We start from the raw sequence: 17,033 nt of genomic DNA on the forward strand, positions 1-17,033 counted from the left end.
TGTCTTCATTTTCTTTAAATTTGTCAAAATTAGCTTATTACAAATTAGCATATGGGCCAGGCTAAGCTAAAGCATAAGAAAAAGAATAAAAAAAAGAAACACAAAATCAAGTTACACAAATTAAAGAAAAGCCCTGTAATCTAAGAACTTTTACGCTTACAAGTCTCCCCATACAAATTTCTGCTAACAAAATTCATTATTTAATCTCTCTCTTTTATTTTTATTTTTAATCTTTTTGGAAAAATACAGTCAAGTCAGTGACAGCTCCAAGTAAATTATTCCACCAAACGCGTCTCTATCACCAAAACAGTTTTGTTTCACTCTCCGATCTCACACACGCCGAAAAAAAGAAAGAAAAGAATACACTTATCATCATCATCAAATCAGATCTCAAAAAAATCGCAAATGGAGGTGTTAATCGCGGTACTTGATCTCATAAGCTTAAGTTGAAATGCAGCAGCCTAATAATCTATTCCCATCCGGCACCCTTTTTGGAAATCCTTTTCTGTTAAATGGTGAATTAAGTGGTGGATTTGAAAGCTCTAGGGTTTTCTTCTTGGTACCTTTTTTATTATTCCAAGGAGGTGATATGGATTTATCAAAAGTTGGTGAAAAGATTTTGAACTCTGTTCGTTCCGCTAAATCGATTGGTCTCTTGCCTTCTGCTTCTGATCGTCCCGAGGTAAAAAAGAAAAAGAAAAAAAAAGTTTAGCTACTTTACTTTAAATGGGGTTAAATTTTTCAGTTATTAGCTCTATATGTTTTAAAAACACTTATTGATCCATGTTTAGTACTTCATTAAGTAAAGAATGTGTTATAGTTGGTTTTATTTTTATTTTAAAATATTTTGGAAATGGCGTGGTGTAGTAGGTTAGTGCTCTTGTATTTAATAGAAGTCTCAATAGAGGTAAAATTTAAATGGAAATAATTAATTAATTAGGAATGTATGCAAGGCATCGTTTGGGACAATTAAGTGGAGAGTTCAATTGAATTGAGTTCTCACGAAATGATTTCACTTTTGGCATGAATTTGATTTTCCCTTGTTTGGAAAGTCTAAAAATACAGATTTGAATTGAATAATCAATTCTCATGTACAGAAAGTTTATAGTTACTGGAATCCGAATCTCTCAACTTCAAAAGGGCAAGGCAGTTTGAAAGAAGTCAAGTGATTTTGCAATAATTCAATTGAAAATGATTTATTTCAAACAAGGTCTTCAATTCTCTTAAAATGTTTTTTTTTTTTTTTTTTTTTATAAAGTTGAAAGAATTGAACTTCAGCAACTATTTGGCTTCTGAACATGAAAATTGATTAAAAGGATTCAACTGAATTGAATTCATGCGTTTTTAGAGTTTCCGAACAAATGTGTTAAAAGGGTAATTTATTTGGTAGAATATAGGAAATTAACTGTTAACAGTATAAAAATAAGAGATGAGTGGAGACATTTTTCTTTTCTTTTAAATTTGGAGTATGCTCAAGGAAGGAAGTTAGGGTTTTGTTTTGAAACTAGCAAGTTCTGCACTTTGTCTGGTGAAGTTGGTATCAGTTTAATGTATATGATGTTTTATTATCAAACCATTTCAAGTCAAAAACTCTTTTTTGCTGGGACTATTTTATACATGTAAAATTCATAAAATTTGTGAGTATTCATTTCTCATGCTTTCTGTGCAACTTTTGCTAACTAGGTTGTGAGTTTAGTTTTCTTCCTCTTCCATTAGTTGGAGGTTGGAGATGCTAAACAATAGCATTTAATTTGTTAATTTGAAGAAATAGATTCAGAAAAAAATGCTGCTGTGGTTGGTTTTAATAAATGAAATGGTGACATTTTAATTGTGGCTGCTTGTCGTATACTACTAATTAGCAGAAAGATGGTGGCTCTCAGCATTATAGTATTGATTTTCTTTTTTACCTTTTGTAGGTTCCAGCTCGAGCTGCAGCAGCTGCTGCTGTTGCGCGTGTTATTGCTGGACTGCCTCCGCATCAGCAATTTAGTCTACCATCAAGTTCTGAAGAATTACGCTCAATATATGGAAGCACACCACAAGGTCGAGTGGCGGAGGAACTAGAAGAGGGTTACTATGAAGAGGTTTTTACTTGATTTATCAATTTATATATTCCTGATATTTTTCCTTGTATCATTTTCTTTTTGACTTTTTAGAAGTTGAATTATCTAGTTTGCTAATCTCATTGACAAGGTTATTAGTAGAAAAGTTATTGTAGGTTTTATCTATTATAAGAATCATTGAAGGTATCTTTATTTTTCTTTGTCTCTATGTAATACAAAAGAGTAAGTTTCTTGCAAGGTCTCGGTCTTCTGAATCTTTAAGAAGAGGAGATTATTTATGACATCATAACTTTACAGTTCTATGTTGTAAGTCCTGGTGACCGAAAGAAAATAAAGAACTTGATGAATTTCGTTGACATATAGATAGTCCATAATCATAAACTTAATGAACTAGAATAAAGTTGGATGAAGTTGAAGTTTAAAGGAAAAACTTTCTAAATATGAATACAAAAACCATTTTAGAAAGAAAGTAAGAACATATTAAAGATGCCCATATCATTATGGAATCTAAAACGTAAAAATTCAACTCAAATTGATATCTCAACTGCAATATCAGTATCGCAGTAGAGATAGATAATTGGCCCTTCAAAAACTACAATGACTTTGCTCGTGATACTGCTGGATCAAGTTTTAAGGCTATGAATATATCTGTGGCACATGTGGACTATTGCTTAGAATATCCAAGTCTTATCGTAAATCCAACCATGTTAGTGCATAAAGTTTACTAGGCCTAATGAATTATTAGGCCTTTACAGTAGGCCTAATGGTCAAGTAGATTCAATCCATGCGATTTTTGATAAATTTGGCAAACCTTTTAGTTTTGGAAAAAATGGATGAATTGCAAAATTATTTGCAATTTTGGGCAATTCCGAATTTTTGTTAAAATCGGGCAAGTTCATCGGTGAGGTGGCCTATTTATGTCATGCCACATCACCCTAGTTTGACCAAAATTAAGGATTGGCTAAAATTGTTGATAATTTTGCAATTATGTCCATTTTTGCCAAGATTAAAAGGAATGTCAAAATCGCCAATAATCATTGAGGTCTGGATTTTTGTTAACTATTAGGCCTTTATAATAATAATAATAAAGATAATAATAATAATAATAATAATAATAATAATAGTAATAGTTTTCTCTTAATTATATTAACACATTCAGACACACACAAATTCTACCCTTTCTGTTTCACTGCCTTTCTTTTCCCACGGTTGTTAAATAGGTGGCTATATAACTGTTGCACATTAGTTTTGTGTCTGCTTCAATTAGAATATTGGTAGCTGCCTCTGCCATGAGGATTCTGTGGTGTTTGATTACTAAAATAATTTCCTATGTCTTTTTGCAGGATTTTGATCCAATTAGACACATATTAGAGCATATTCCATCTGAAGAAAATGAGTTGGAATATTTTGAGAAACAGGTTCTCCTTGCTTCTGATGAGCACAGTTCGTAGTTTTACATATTTTTGGCATGCATTTGTTTTGATTATCAGGTGGATATTTGAATTTTTCATTGATATCTGCTGTGTGTTTTACATTAATTAGAAAAGTATTCTCTGGCTGTGCATGTGTGTGTGTGGGTGCATGCAAGGGAGATTATGGGCACATCCAGTTGGCATGAAATACTGTTACCATCTCATGCTTATTCTTCATTGTTGGTTTTTGAAGTCCTGTCTTCAGAATATAATGTGTTTAGTTTAAACCCTAAATCAAAAGTCATAAATTCTTTCTTTATTCCCCTTTTTCTTAATGATAAGAAAAGAAGTTTTTTTGAGAAATAAAGGAGAGAGATTGTAATGTGGAGAATAAAGAACAGTTAACCATTCCTGCCTTTAAGAGTGTTGCAATTATTGACTTCAGTGGACATGGATTCTTCTATTTGTAGGCTGCTCTTAGGTTGGCACAGTTGGATAGAGTAGCAGAACGTTTATCTCACCAAGTCATGGAGCATCATGAAGTGATGGGTAGGCTTGGCTAATCTGAAATTATGTGATTTTTAATTAACTAATTTCTTTTTACATTGATTGAGTTTTTACACATGATATCATCTATGATTATGACAAATCATTCTGTTAACTAATGCCCTTGTGGATTAGTTACATTCATTTCCCACTCTATAGACTTGTGAATCATTAAGAACTTGTCCATGGTTATATAGATCACTTGTGCATTGGTTTTTTGGTGGTTAACTCCTTTTCCCACGGTGGATTGTACCTATATGAATTTGTTGATATGATGTTACTGTATGTTTTTATTGTGCCTTTTTTATATTACTTATCATTACATTTGCTTAGGAATAACTTCATTTGCCTATTAAAGTGATGTTAGATAAGTAGGTGATATGTGATTGTATACATAAGATATATTGACATTTTCACTCTCTTACGGGCATATTTCATGTGGAAATACTTAGGGCAGCAGTTGCTCCACCTTTGTATTTGAGTGGTGTCGCTTTGCAATTCTTAACATCCTTTTTCCAGGCTTTTAGAATATCTTACTTGTAACTAAAAGTCTACTTCTCATCTCTCTCTCTCTCTCTCTCTCTCTCTCTCTCTCTCTCTTTTATGTTGTTGGCAAGAAGTGCGGTTTCAAGTCTTAAACTGATGCTAGACTTTTATGGTTTTGAATAAGATGTTTTTCCAGTATTCAATAAGTTCAGAGTATTATATGTAGCCTTACTTTTCAACGTGATGTTTATACTTCCTTTTCGCCAGTGAAGGGGATGAATTTGGTCAGGGAATTAGAGAAAGACTTAAAGATTGCAAATGTCATCTGCATGGTAAGCTTTTGAATGTTGTCTCTATTAAATGTTAAAGATTTTGTTGTAAAGAGAATATTTGTAAGAAAATCATCTCTTTTGCATTTCCTTTTATAGTTTTTGCCTCTTCAATTTTTTATAATGCCTTTGTTAATATCATCTTCACCGTGATTTCTACTTTCTTTGCTGGATCTAGTTGTCATTGTTACTGTGGTTTGCAGAACGGAAGAAGGCACTTGACCTCATCTAGGAACGAGGTTTCAAGGGATCTCATTGTAAATTCTCATTCCAAAAAGAAACAAGCTCTCCTGGTATGTTCTTTTTTGTAGGACAATGTGTGAACACAAATGTAAAACTTGGCATTTCTTTCACTTTTTGGGGAAAACTAGTGGAGGCTTTTGTTGAATATTGTAATCTTTAGAAAGAAGAAACTTTCCTCATCTCTTTTCCGGACCATATTCTCAATTTAATAGACTTGAGTCATCATTTCTGATTGCAGGACATGCTTCCAATATTATCTGATCTTCATCATGCATGGGAGATGCAAACCGCACTTGAATCCTTGGTTGAAGATGGAAATTACTGCAAGGTGGCTAATGTGTTTGTCCTTTTTATATATGATGGTCTCTAACCATGCTCGTTCTTTGATTGTAGAGTTCCTTCTCCCCTGATAAGTCGTTCTTTGTTTCCTTCCTGAAGAATTCTATTAAAATTCTTGTTTCTCTTCAGGCATTCCAAGTCCTATCCGAGTATTTGCAGTTATTAGATAGTTTTTCGGATCTTTCGGCCATTCAAGAGATGAGTCGAGGAGTTGAGGTGAATATTCCACTGATATTATTATTCCAGTCACATTAATCACTTTTGCTTTCTAGTTTTGATTGTAATGAAGCTTTTACCAGTAAATATAAACTTAATTTCTGCATACTTATTTTCCGTTATGCTTCATTCTTCGATGATATATGTTTTCTGCTTTTGTTGCTTACTCATTGTTTATATGGGTCACGGAAAGTTTCAGTTGGAACTGTTTTCTTTCTTTTCTTTTATTTCCTGCAATATTATTACAGGTTTGGTTGGGAAGCACCCTTCAAAAACTGGATTCACTGCTGTTAGGAGTGTGCCAGGAGTTCAAGGAGGAAAATTATATAACTGTCAGTATATCAGTTCCTTCTTGTGAAATTAATGAATTTTTTTTTCTTGCTTTCCATGTTTAAGTAGACATTATGTTCTCAAAATTACTGTGCTCAAAACTTTTTCTTTTCTTTTTTATTACATTAAGTTGTTATGTTTTGCGGGATGCTGTATGTCTCTTCTTGGTCTTTATTGCACTTTAATATGCGGATGATGTGATTATTCTTACAAGGATCTCTCAGTAACCTTATTAATTGTAGGTGAATTTAGTGGCACAATTAATAATTCCTAAAGTCTCTTTGCAATCTAGCAGAGACCTGGGATTAGATCCTGCTGCTGCCAGGACAGGTTTTCCAAGAGTAGAATAGGTTGGTAACTCGGTACCCTCTGGGCCCAGAAAATAAATAATTATATTGCATCAGACACTTAGCATACAAATCACTTCTAGAGAGTTCTAAAGCATATTCATTCTTCCTCTTTTGGCGGCTCACCATTGGACTCCACCAGTCAGATCATTTTAATTCTTGTCATTATCTCTGTTCTCTCTTCATTTCTCTTTTTGTTTTCCTCTCCTCTCTTATTGAACCTAAAGCTCATCATTCAATTGTGATGGGTGCTTCTTTTGATGCAATGACTCTCCTCACTCTCACGAAGTAAATTCTATCATAAAGAAATTGCCTAACAAATCCCCTCTTGTTTTTTTACCTGAAATCTCCGGAACTCATCTCCATCTGTATATGATTCCTTTGATTTGATGGCCCGTTTGGAAAGTAATTTGCTTTATATTTTGATCTGGTTGACACTAACTGTTTATGTAAATCATTATAGATCTAATAGTCACATGCTTTCTATGTTTGATGACCAATACTGGATCTCCATCTGCATTCTGTTTTGTTGTGCCCTGTGGTTTTTATAACTTTCGTTCAGTTAGCCTTGGAGGAATTGAATTTGGGGCTGTACAAATGGCGTTTTTGTTGTCAAATGAAACTTGGCCAGTGTGTGTCTACTGGTTGGTTTGGTGAGTAGTGGTTTATTGGGGAGACTGGTTGTAATGTTCATTTTAGCAGCATGGTTTCTTTGTACTGTCAAGGTTGGGTCTTGCTAATTTCTTGTCATTTCATTGAATCTCTTTCACTTTTCCATGAAACCACTGAAGAAGAAAGTATGCTAAGATGCTATGCCTTTCATTTTATGCTTGTGCAATTGGTGTTAATCTATGATATGCGAGTCTCAGAAAATGTATTGTTAAGAGGAATTATTTAGCTTGAATTTGGATGTTGTAGGAGAATTAAAGAGTTTATTGATTAGGGATTGATTTCAGCAAAAAAAAAAAGAAAAAGGAAAATCAAACAAAGAATAACCAGGGGCTGGGGCAGGTTGGGAGTTCTAATTTCCTTGGTCATGGAATGGAGAGGAGAATTTTGTGTTCTGGCAGATTTTTACTATCAGTGACGGTAAGAATTGGCTAGCCACCATACAACCCTCCTCCCACTCTGACCTATCCCTTTCTTGGTACAATTCTTGCTACTTCCTGCTGCATCCATGGAATTTTATGTATCACTTTGATTAATACTTGCATTAGAAAAAAGCAAAACTTGCATCAGTATCTTGGACTGATTAGTAAAGTTTGATGAACTTCTGATTCTTTTTTTTTTTGAGATTAGGATTATGTTTAACCGTCTTTTCTTCAGATTCACTGCATTTTCTATCAATTGTCACATTATTGTCTTGGTTAATTGATTTAACGAGTTAAATAATATTATCTTCTTTTAGTGGCTGTGCAAATTCTTGACTAAAATGATAGATTGCTGTGATGCTTGACAGGTGGTTGATGCTTATGCATTAATTGGAGATATCTCAGGTCTTGCTGAAAAGATACAAAGCTTCTTCATGCAGGAAGTTCTGTCAGAAACGCACTCTGTATTGAAGAATATTGTGCAAGAGGTATGTTGGTATAATTTAGATTTACAAGTATGCGAACTTAACTCTGGAGAAACAGAATATTAGTAGTTTCAAATTCAAAATCTCTTCCTTTCTTTCCATTTTCCTCTTTCTGATCATGACATCCATGCATTGAGGTTATTTGAAGTTATCTCTTGTTCATGGGCCATTTCCCTTCAATGCTTTAAAATTCTGTGAAATTCATTCTATTCTCTTGTTGAAGAACATGTTTAAGTAGATTATTAGTTGACTTTTGCAGGACCAGGAAACACAAATGCAGAATAGCAGGTATTTTCTTCTCAATCTACTATTCCTTCTGTAGAATATCTAGCAGACTCTCGACCTTTGATGTGTTCATGACATGTTTCTATTCATTTCAGACTTACCTACAGTGATTTGTGTCTTCAGATCCCTGAATCTAAGTTCAGGCAGTGTTTGTTGAGAACACTAGCTGTCTTATTCAGGTTGATGTGTTCCTATCATGAAATCATGATATTTCATATTGAGAACAAGGTAAGCTTCTATTCTTCTAATGCTCTGTTTTGCTGCATGTTATTGTTGCATCTATTCTTAAGTCTTACATTACTATCTCAAGGTGCTGCCTCTAACATGTAAACTATTTTTATTAAATTATTTTCATTCTTTTGCATTTTGACTAGCTATATATTTTAAGCCTATTGTTTGTTGTCTATTAAATTATTTATTAAAGCATAGATATCTTGGACAACCTAAAGTTAACATCAAATTAATTTGAGCAACCTGACCAAGTTTACCTGAAATCTATCCATCCAGAGCCTCTTAGAGCCAGAAGTTGAAGTCCTTTTGGTCAATTGAGTTGGCGGATAGTAGTAGAATGTAAATTTAGAACTCAAACTTTAACATAAATAGATGGTTCCTGTGTTAAATCTATTTTCTATAAGAAGATAATTACATGTATGCCTGTTATAGCTGTAGTATTTATCATGGGTTTAATAATGTTGTGGATTGATGGGTGTACTATTGAGTATTGCATGCATTTGTTTCTCAATTTTCATACATGAACTTGTTTCTTATCTGCTGCAGGATTGGCCGTCCCAAACATTGAATATGAAGCTAAGGGACAGTGACAACTCTTCAGATTCTGGAGAGAACCAGCAAAGTGATCCAGTCACAAGAATTTCTTCTGATCCCGAAAGAAATAATGGCTCTCTGTCTCAATCCATGGGCAAAATGCCTACTCAAGAAGCTATCACCAGTATGTCTTCGACGGACCATATGGGAGCTACAGATTCGAATTATTCAGATTCTCATTATCAAGTTGATGAGGATAGGAATGATGGTACTGGAGCATCAAGCAGTGGATCGCCTTGGTATCAGCTGCGGAAAGATGCTACAGTATTTGTGGCGCAGACCCTTCAAAGGGGAAGGAAGAATCTTTGGCAGCTTACGACAAGTCGAGTATCAGTATTACTTTCTTCTTCTGCAATTGGTTCAATGAGCATTCATCAATTTTTAAAAAATTATGAAGATCTGAATGTATTCATCTTGGCTGGTGAAGCCTTCTGTGGTGTTGAAGCAGTTGAGTTCAGGCAGAAGTTGAAGGCTGTCTCTGAGAATTATTTTGCAGCATTTCATCGGCAAAATGTTTATGTAAGTCATTACCAGGGTTAACATATTTTTAAGTTTTTATCATGCAGATGAAATTTCACACCTCTTTTTTGGCACATTCATTGTTGGTTTCTCATTGATTAATTGTTAGAAGTGTGCCCTAGTTGAAGGTTTTCTGACTGCTCTCTCTTTCTTTCACTGCAATTTTTATTTTATTGTTTTTTGGATGTACAGTTTTTTGTACAATATACTGGTCGACATGTTTTTTTGCACTAAATTAATCTTTTTTTCTTTTTACTTTTTTTTAATTCTGTATTTAAGTTATTATACGTACTTGAGTTGTTCAAGAACTATGAAAGGATAATAGTTCTTTTCTTTTTCAGGCACTTAAAATGGTTTTGGAAAAGGAAAATTGGCTGAAATTGCCACCAGATACAGTACAAGTAATTAGCTTTGCAGGGCTTGTTGGGGATGGGGCACCCTTGATTGTTCCTTCTGATGGTAACTCTAAAAATGTCAGATTGCATCATTCTGATAAGTCATTGAACTCAGTTGATGCTACTTTGAAGAAGAATGGTTTTACAAGTTGGCTCCAAAATGGAAACCCATTTTCACTAAAGGTAGTGCACACTTCCAAAGAAGGCCATAGTTCCCCACATAATGGGGGTCCTTCAGGTGACTATGATGGACAAATGAATGATGGCAATCTGGTCTCTCCTCAAAGTACTGATGTCAGTCATATGAACGGAACCCCTGTTTCGGAAGATGAAAATGAAGATCTACTTGCAGACTTCATCGATGAGGATAGTCAACTCCCAAGTAGAATTTCAAAGCCAAATCATTCAAGAATTAACTCTGCACATTGGAAAAATGATGAGATTACTGCTCAAACAGGATCATCTGTTTGTCTTTTGAGGTGAATGTTCTTCAGCTTTAAGTGATCATTATTTATGTTTAGACTTTTTAACCTCGGTTGTTTGTGAATAAATATTTTATGTGACCTTATTTACCTATGCATATTAGATCGATGGATAAATATGCAAGACTCATGCAGAAACTAGAAATAGTAAATGTTGAGTTTTTTAAGGTATGCTCATATTTGTTGGCTAAATTTCTAGCTTCTCTTTATTTATTGAGTTTCAATGTCTCAGTGATACTTTTATTTTTTCTCTAAATTGTTTTCCCTGATTCAGTATTCTATTGCAGGGGATATGCCAGTTGTTTGAGATTTTTTTCTACTTTGTATTTGAAACATTTGGTCAGCAAAACCCGAATTCAAAAGGTTTATCTGACTCTGTCAATTGTAAGTGTTTGTTATCATCTTAATCCACAGGAGAAAGTGCTCCAAGTTTGATGCAATATGGACTCATAATGCATGTTTTATAATGTTCTTCAGATCGACTGAAGACAGCCTTGTCCAGAATATCACAGGATTGTGACCAGTGGATAAAATCCCATTCAACATCGTTTTTGCCTTCACCCGCATCTTTGACTACATATATGCATGCAGATTTAACACCTACTAGTCCTCAGAATCACTTATCAGCTACATCTTTTGGTCTTAAGGTATTTGTGGAAAATTTTGATTGTTAGTTATTTTCATCTGATTATACTACTAGATCAATTATTTATATTCCAGTCCTGTTTTTTGTATGCAAGAGTTCCTGGATTAAGTAATCTTTTCCCATTGTTCTAATTAAGTATTGTCTTCAAACAAGTAGTCAGATAACCCACATCCATCCACCCCTTCCTTTTGTTCTACAATGCAACTGTTTGTACTGGCATGTATTAGGCACGCAGGATATGTTATTCTCTTTTTTCCATTCGTTTATACTTACATGAAAAGGGCCATTAGTTGTTTTACCAAAATGGTGTCTGCGATAAATGATTTCCAGTGGGTAGCAGATAGGCGTGGAGGTTTCCCAGTTTTGTGCTAGTGATAATCCACATCTTGCCTTCTCTGTGATATAATTACGTAGAAATATTACTTTTTCTCTGTGCTTTGAATTCCCAATGCCCATCCCAAGAAAAGTTGAGCCTATCTATGTCCTTTAAGAGGTTAGCTCTTTATTGTTATGTTGTAGTTTACTACTTAATTGGATTTTGGTATCAACTGGTCATGCCCATGAGTTTTATTGACATTATAGTCAGGGGTTGTATTTATCTTCTCATTAATCATGGGAGCCTTGCATAACAGTTGTGCCTAAACATTACATTTCTCCAACAAGAAAGACATCAAAATACAGATGCTATCCTGCATGCAGTTTCACGAGTCATGCATGATACTGTCATCTGATGCTTCACCCAGTTTTTGTTAAGCTAAATATGAGAATGGGTCAATGAGTTTCTTATAATGCTCAAAATCTTTCTTGTTTTCTTATTCTTTTTCTTGCTATTCTTGTTTAAAACTTTTAAGTCTTGAACATAGTTTGCACCATTCTCATGATGACTGAAAACTGGGTATGTTGTATTTGGGTGTTTTGGGAGAAAACAAAAGGGAGTAGGAGTAGTCCAAGTGGTCAAGTAGTGGGAAGAGTGTGTTCACACCCACAAAATGAGCATTTTCTCATGTTCATGCATTCATTATGGCATTACTGTAATTACACATGTCAGATCAGAATACTCGGAGATAGATGCAACACTTTGATGCTTAGTGCATAAGTATACAAAATTTATAGAAAATAGGCAAGTCTATATCCATGACCAGAACTAGAATTCAAGTAAACTAGAGTGTAACAAGTGTATGATGCTTTCTTGATTTGGCAAACTATCAGTTGCTATTTATGATTTTGGCTGTTTGAATAAGGATAAAGCTAGTAATGCCAATTACTAATATGACCAATACGTTGCAGGAACGATGCACAGCTGCAGATAATATATCTCTTGTTGCTCAAATAATGCACAGATCCAAAGCCCATCTTCAGTCAATGCTTCTCCAAAATAATCCAACTATAGTGGAGGATTTTTATGCGCACCTGGTACATTCTAAATACTGTCTCTTGGGGTTTTAAGTATCAGCTGTAGTAGTTAGTTGGGATGTTGCAAAAATTGGTGTGGAGACTTATTGTAGAACAGGGAATTCAATGAGAATTTCACAGGTCAGTTCAGCAGATTAATAGTTGATAGATACTGCTAAGAATTACATCGTGAATGGGATGGATTAATTATGACATCTTAGAAACATAATGCTCTAGTTTTTCTCCTTAAGAACCAGAAGAAAAGAATCCAATAACAGATGTTTGGGTAATGCTTTTCTTTTTGTGGTTAACAGTTTTATGTTTTAACAGGTAAATTCTGTGCCAGATCTTAAAGAGCACATACATAGGACAACTGCAAGATTACTTTTACATATTAACGGGTAAGACCACAAATAGTTTGTTTCGTTTAGTCTTAGGCCAACTAAAGGCTCTATTTGGCCGGTTTCATACAGTTCTCAAAACTTTATTTATTTTTTCTTTTTTCATGTTTATTTGTAAATATACCGGTGGTAGGAGATGAATTATTTTTATTTCTTTTCACCACTTCTGCTTATGAAACAAACTGATTTTTAAAGCAAGTCAAGTCAGATCTGCACTTTCAAGTCCAAGTGCAGCTCACACTGCACTGACAAAAATACTCTTTTATGTGGAGGCTGAGCATAAACTGAATAATGGAAATCAAGCCCCTCGATAGGGGCTTTTCTACGACGACCTTTCTCATCTAGTGCACTGTGTTTGTATGATGAAAGTGCAATTGCATTGTGTATGTGCAGAGATATTTTTTGGTTATATTGTTATCGAGGTTATTTTTAACTGACCTTGACACGGAGGCTTATTTTGCAGATATGTTGACCGGATTGCTAATGCTAAATGGGAAGTAAGAGAGCTTGGACTGGAGCATAATGGGTTTGTTTTAGAATTACATTGATTTTATCTTAGAAGTTGTGATTTTTATTTTAACATTGATCTTGTTAAGACTCGAATGTTTGCTGATAGATGATTTCATATATTTGCTTGCTTTTACATTTATGTTTAATGAGCAACAGGATCCAGCTATTAGATGAAATGTTGAACCACATATATTTGCTTCAATCTGTGCCCCACAAGTTCAGGATTTGATGTTTGGTTTTGTTTGTTTATTTTGCTTTACCTGGGGCCAACCTTTTTACGTGATTGTTGATGAGACCTTTACATAATCCTCTGCAACAAAAAACCTGCTTGCACTACATCTACTGAGTGCTGTTATGGTTTATATTATTATGTTAATGATCTTTCCATGCTAGACAGCATTTGATATTTGATATATGTGGACTATTTTTCTTTATTAAATTTCCCAAGTTTCTTCAAGCTGCAAGCAAGTTAGCAAATCAGTACTACGGATATAAATCTACTACTACCATTTGACAAAATTCTGATTATATTGGCAGGTATGTTGATTTGTTGTTGGGAGAATTTAAGCACTATAAAACCAGGCTTGCTCATGGGGGAATTCAAAAGGAGGTAATGGTTTGGTCCTGCAACTTATCAGGCACTATCCTTGAAAATTTTGAATACAGAATTCATCGTCATTTTCGTTATATTAACATCCATTGGATTATGCATTCCTCTCTTCATTAGATGGAGGAATGGGGCAGTGGATATATGGATGCACTTGCACATAAATATGATAAATAGATGGGCGACTCATGAGCTGGCTGATTTGCTAGCTGGAATTGCATTAGTTTCAATCTCCATGATAGTTATCTGTGAGACTTTTCTTGATCCATTGGCATGCTTATGCTGTTCTGTCATTCTGGTCTATGGGAAGCCGATATTGCCAATTGCCCTAAGAAAATGATATTTATAATTTTGCATGATATGTTGATTAGCTTCAGGGATAAAGAACACCGAAATATTTGATTTATGCATGCAAGGGGATCTGTTCTTCAAAATGCCTGTTCAGCTATTCCTGTTCATGGGTTAAGAAAACATCGGAGAATAATATCCTAATAACTCATTTAACTTGAGATCTGCCTTAGTGTTAATATTCATTTTCAAGTTGTGGACACAAGGAAGAAAACCTTTTTCACTTTATTAATATGCAAATGACTAAACTCTTTGAGCTATGTTACTCTCTTCCTAGGTTCAAGACCTCCTTTTAGAGTATGGCATTGAAATTGTGGTTGAAACTCTCACTGAAGGTCTATCACGGGTCAAGAGGTGTACTGATGAAGGCCGAGCTCTCATGTCATTGGATCTTCAGGTTTTCATTTATTCATTTTTCCCTCCTGAGTGACGGGTGTCTCATGATTTCTATATTTTTTTCCATTTGGTCACTTTTCAGCTTGTGAAAATTCTCTTTTTGTTTCAGGTGTTAATCAATGGCCTACAACATTTTGTCCCTGTAAATGTGAAGCCAAAGTTACAAATAGTTGAAACTTTCATTAAGGTAAACATTGAGCATAATTAAGCTTAAATGACCTTGAAAAGTATTTCATGTTATTCTCACACATATAAAATATATAGATGAGATGTGTATATACATGAAATGATGATGGAATTGAATTAAGAGATCTAATTAAAATTTGATGTACTATCGTGGTTATTGATTAGAGTTTTCGTTCTTCCTCCACTCAAACAGGCTTACTACCTTCCAGAAACTGAGTATGTGCATTGGGCCCGTGCTCATCCGGTAAGACAGCTTTGCGCTGTATAAATTGCATGCGTAATATAATATGATCAGTAAGCTTGTATTTCTGAATTTGACAATTCCATTTTCCTTGCAGGAATACACTAAAAATCAAATTGTTGGATTGATCAACCTTGTTGCTACAATGAAAGGTTGGAAGAGGAAAACCAGGTTGGAAGTATTAGAAAAGATTGAATGAGCTGATATATGTAGCTTCGGACAGCGGGATTAGGTTTCAGGTATATAAATCCTGCACTTAATTGTTTTTTTATTTTCTTTTTGAGATTTTTGGTTGATTGAATGAGTTTGTGGAGATTGGATAGAATGTTCATCTCCCTTAATTATGTAGGGTGTATAGTTTGTAATATATATATATATACAGGGGGTTTTCCCTGCGTGGGGAAATATCAAATGTAATTTTGGATCACATCTTATTATGTGAAATAATGAGTTCATAGGAAAATCAACTCTCAATTACTACGGCTTCAATTGTATGATTAAAGTGCAGTCTTCTTCTGTAACTGGAATAATAAGTATACAAATCAAAACTTTTGTTGGTTTCTTATTTATTTGTTTTGTGATGAATATTTCATGATCTTGATTGTTAATTACACTCGAGATTCTCCGAAATTGTCCCATTAAGAACGGAGTTTAAGAGCTTGTTTGATTAAGCTAAGCTAGTAGCCTAATTGCAGATTTAATGTATTTAAATTTTTTAATTTTTATAAATCGTTCTTCTCATATCTATCTTTTAAAAAAGCATTGTAAAAGAAATATTCAAAATTTTAAAATAATATAAAATAAAAATTGAAAATATAAAGTATGCTATTATTATTAGTTGCTGATTTAAACCAAAATTTTATTTAATGTATATAATATGATATTATAATTTTAATGAGACATTAATTATATATTAGATATAATCAATTTTTATTTATTTATACTATAAATGGTTTTTGTATTAATAAAAGATATTTTATTTTGATTGGTTAAAAGTCTTAAATTAGCATTTTAAAGTAATATAATAAATAAAATTAAAAATATTAATTTAAGCATAGAGTTGTTATGGGCTCATAACAGCGACTAACCCTTAATATTAAAAGATAATTACACTTTTGGTAACTAACTATTAAGTTTGTCAACTGTAAGAATTACAAAGGAATGTTCTTAGTACGGATTTTTAAAAAAAAATTCTTGCAAGTAAATATATTTATTAATAAATTTTATTTTACATATAATTTTGAAATCTCTTTTCTTCAACTCTTTTTATTTGACCTTTATTTTCTTCATTTCTCATTTCGTTTTCTCTATTTCTCTAGAAAAAAAAATTATGAGAGTGACGGTGATTTTTGCTTGTGTTATAAGGATTATATAGAAAAAACGTCAAATAGAAATTCAGTAATCCTAATTCTTAATTTCTAATCATGAATTTTAATATCTTATTGCACTATAAGATTCTAATAACTTGATAAAAATATATTTATATTTAATGGTCATTTCGTTATTTTTGCAGGCACATTATTATCAAGTTTCTTATTATTCATCTCATTTGGCTTAAAAATTTTATGGGTATTTATAAAGCTAAAAATATTATTTTATTATTTTTTGACAGATTGCTACATTTAATTATTAATTTTAAAAGTTCAAGTTGAATTATTATTTTTTGATAAATTTAATCTCAAAAAACATAATTATTCCGTTAATTAAACATCCTCTAATAAATTTTAGTCTGTTATCCATTTTATTAATCATGATACTTAGATGGTTCAAGCAATAAATTTAAACTCTTGGAATGTAAATGAAATTGAGGTGAGTAATTGAGTTTAGCATCGTCCACTTTATTATTAACATATGAAAGAGTTGGCGCATGTGTTTGTTACTGGTAAACACTTTGCCTTTACTCTCAAATTATA

General features: G+C 33.3%; 1 protein-coding gene across 2 annotated transcripts; it reads left to right on the plus strand.

The window, feature by feature from the left end:
* On the plus strand, positions 1-15,685 carry LOC8275266 (syndetin). Of its 2 annotated transcripts, XM_015722098.3 has the most exons (25): positions 1-682; positions 1,917-2,084; positions 3,407-3,481; positions 3,946-4,024; positions 4,775-4,839; positions 5,040-5,129; positions 5,318-5,407; positions 5,548-5,634; positions 5,883-5,966; positions 7,771-7,890; positions 8,147-8,175; positions 8,268-8,400; positions 8,950-9,516; positions 9,858-10,390; positions 10,498-10,561; positions 10,681-10,777; positions 10,871-11,040; positions 12,327-12,452; positions 12,762-12,832; positions 13,296-13,358; positions 13,880-13,952; positions 14,575-14,694; positions 14,803-14,880; positions 15,073-15,123; positions 15,218-15,685. In XM_015722098.3, the coding sequence occupies exons 1-25, from the start codon at positions 452-454 to the stop codon at positions 15,317-15,319; spliced, it is 3,366 nt and encodes a 1,121-aa protein (XP_015577584.1). In that variant the 5' UTR covers positions 1-451; the 3' UTR covers positions 15,320-15,685. The 2 variants fall into 2 exon arrangements, with proteins under 2 accessions (XP_015577584.1, XP_015577585.1); XM_015722099.3 differs by lacking the exons at positions 1-682; positions 1,917-2,084 and having other exon boundaries at positions 3,419-3,481; positions 4,780-4,839.
* Positions 15,686-17,033: the final 1,348 nt, after the last annotated feature.

Source organism: Ricinus communis, chromosome 8, assembly GCF_019578655.1.
Source record: "Ricinus communis isolate WT05 ecotype wild-type chromosome 8, ASM1957865v1, whole genome shotgun sequence".
NCBI classification, from domain to species: domain Eukaryota; kingdom Viridiplantae; phylum Streptophyta; class Magnoliopsida; order Malpighiales; family Euphorbiaceae; genus Ricinus; species Ricinus communis.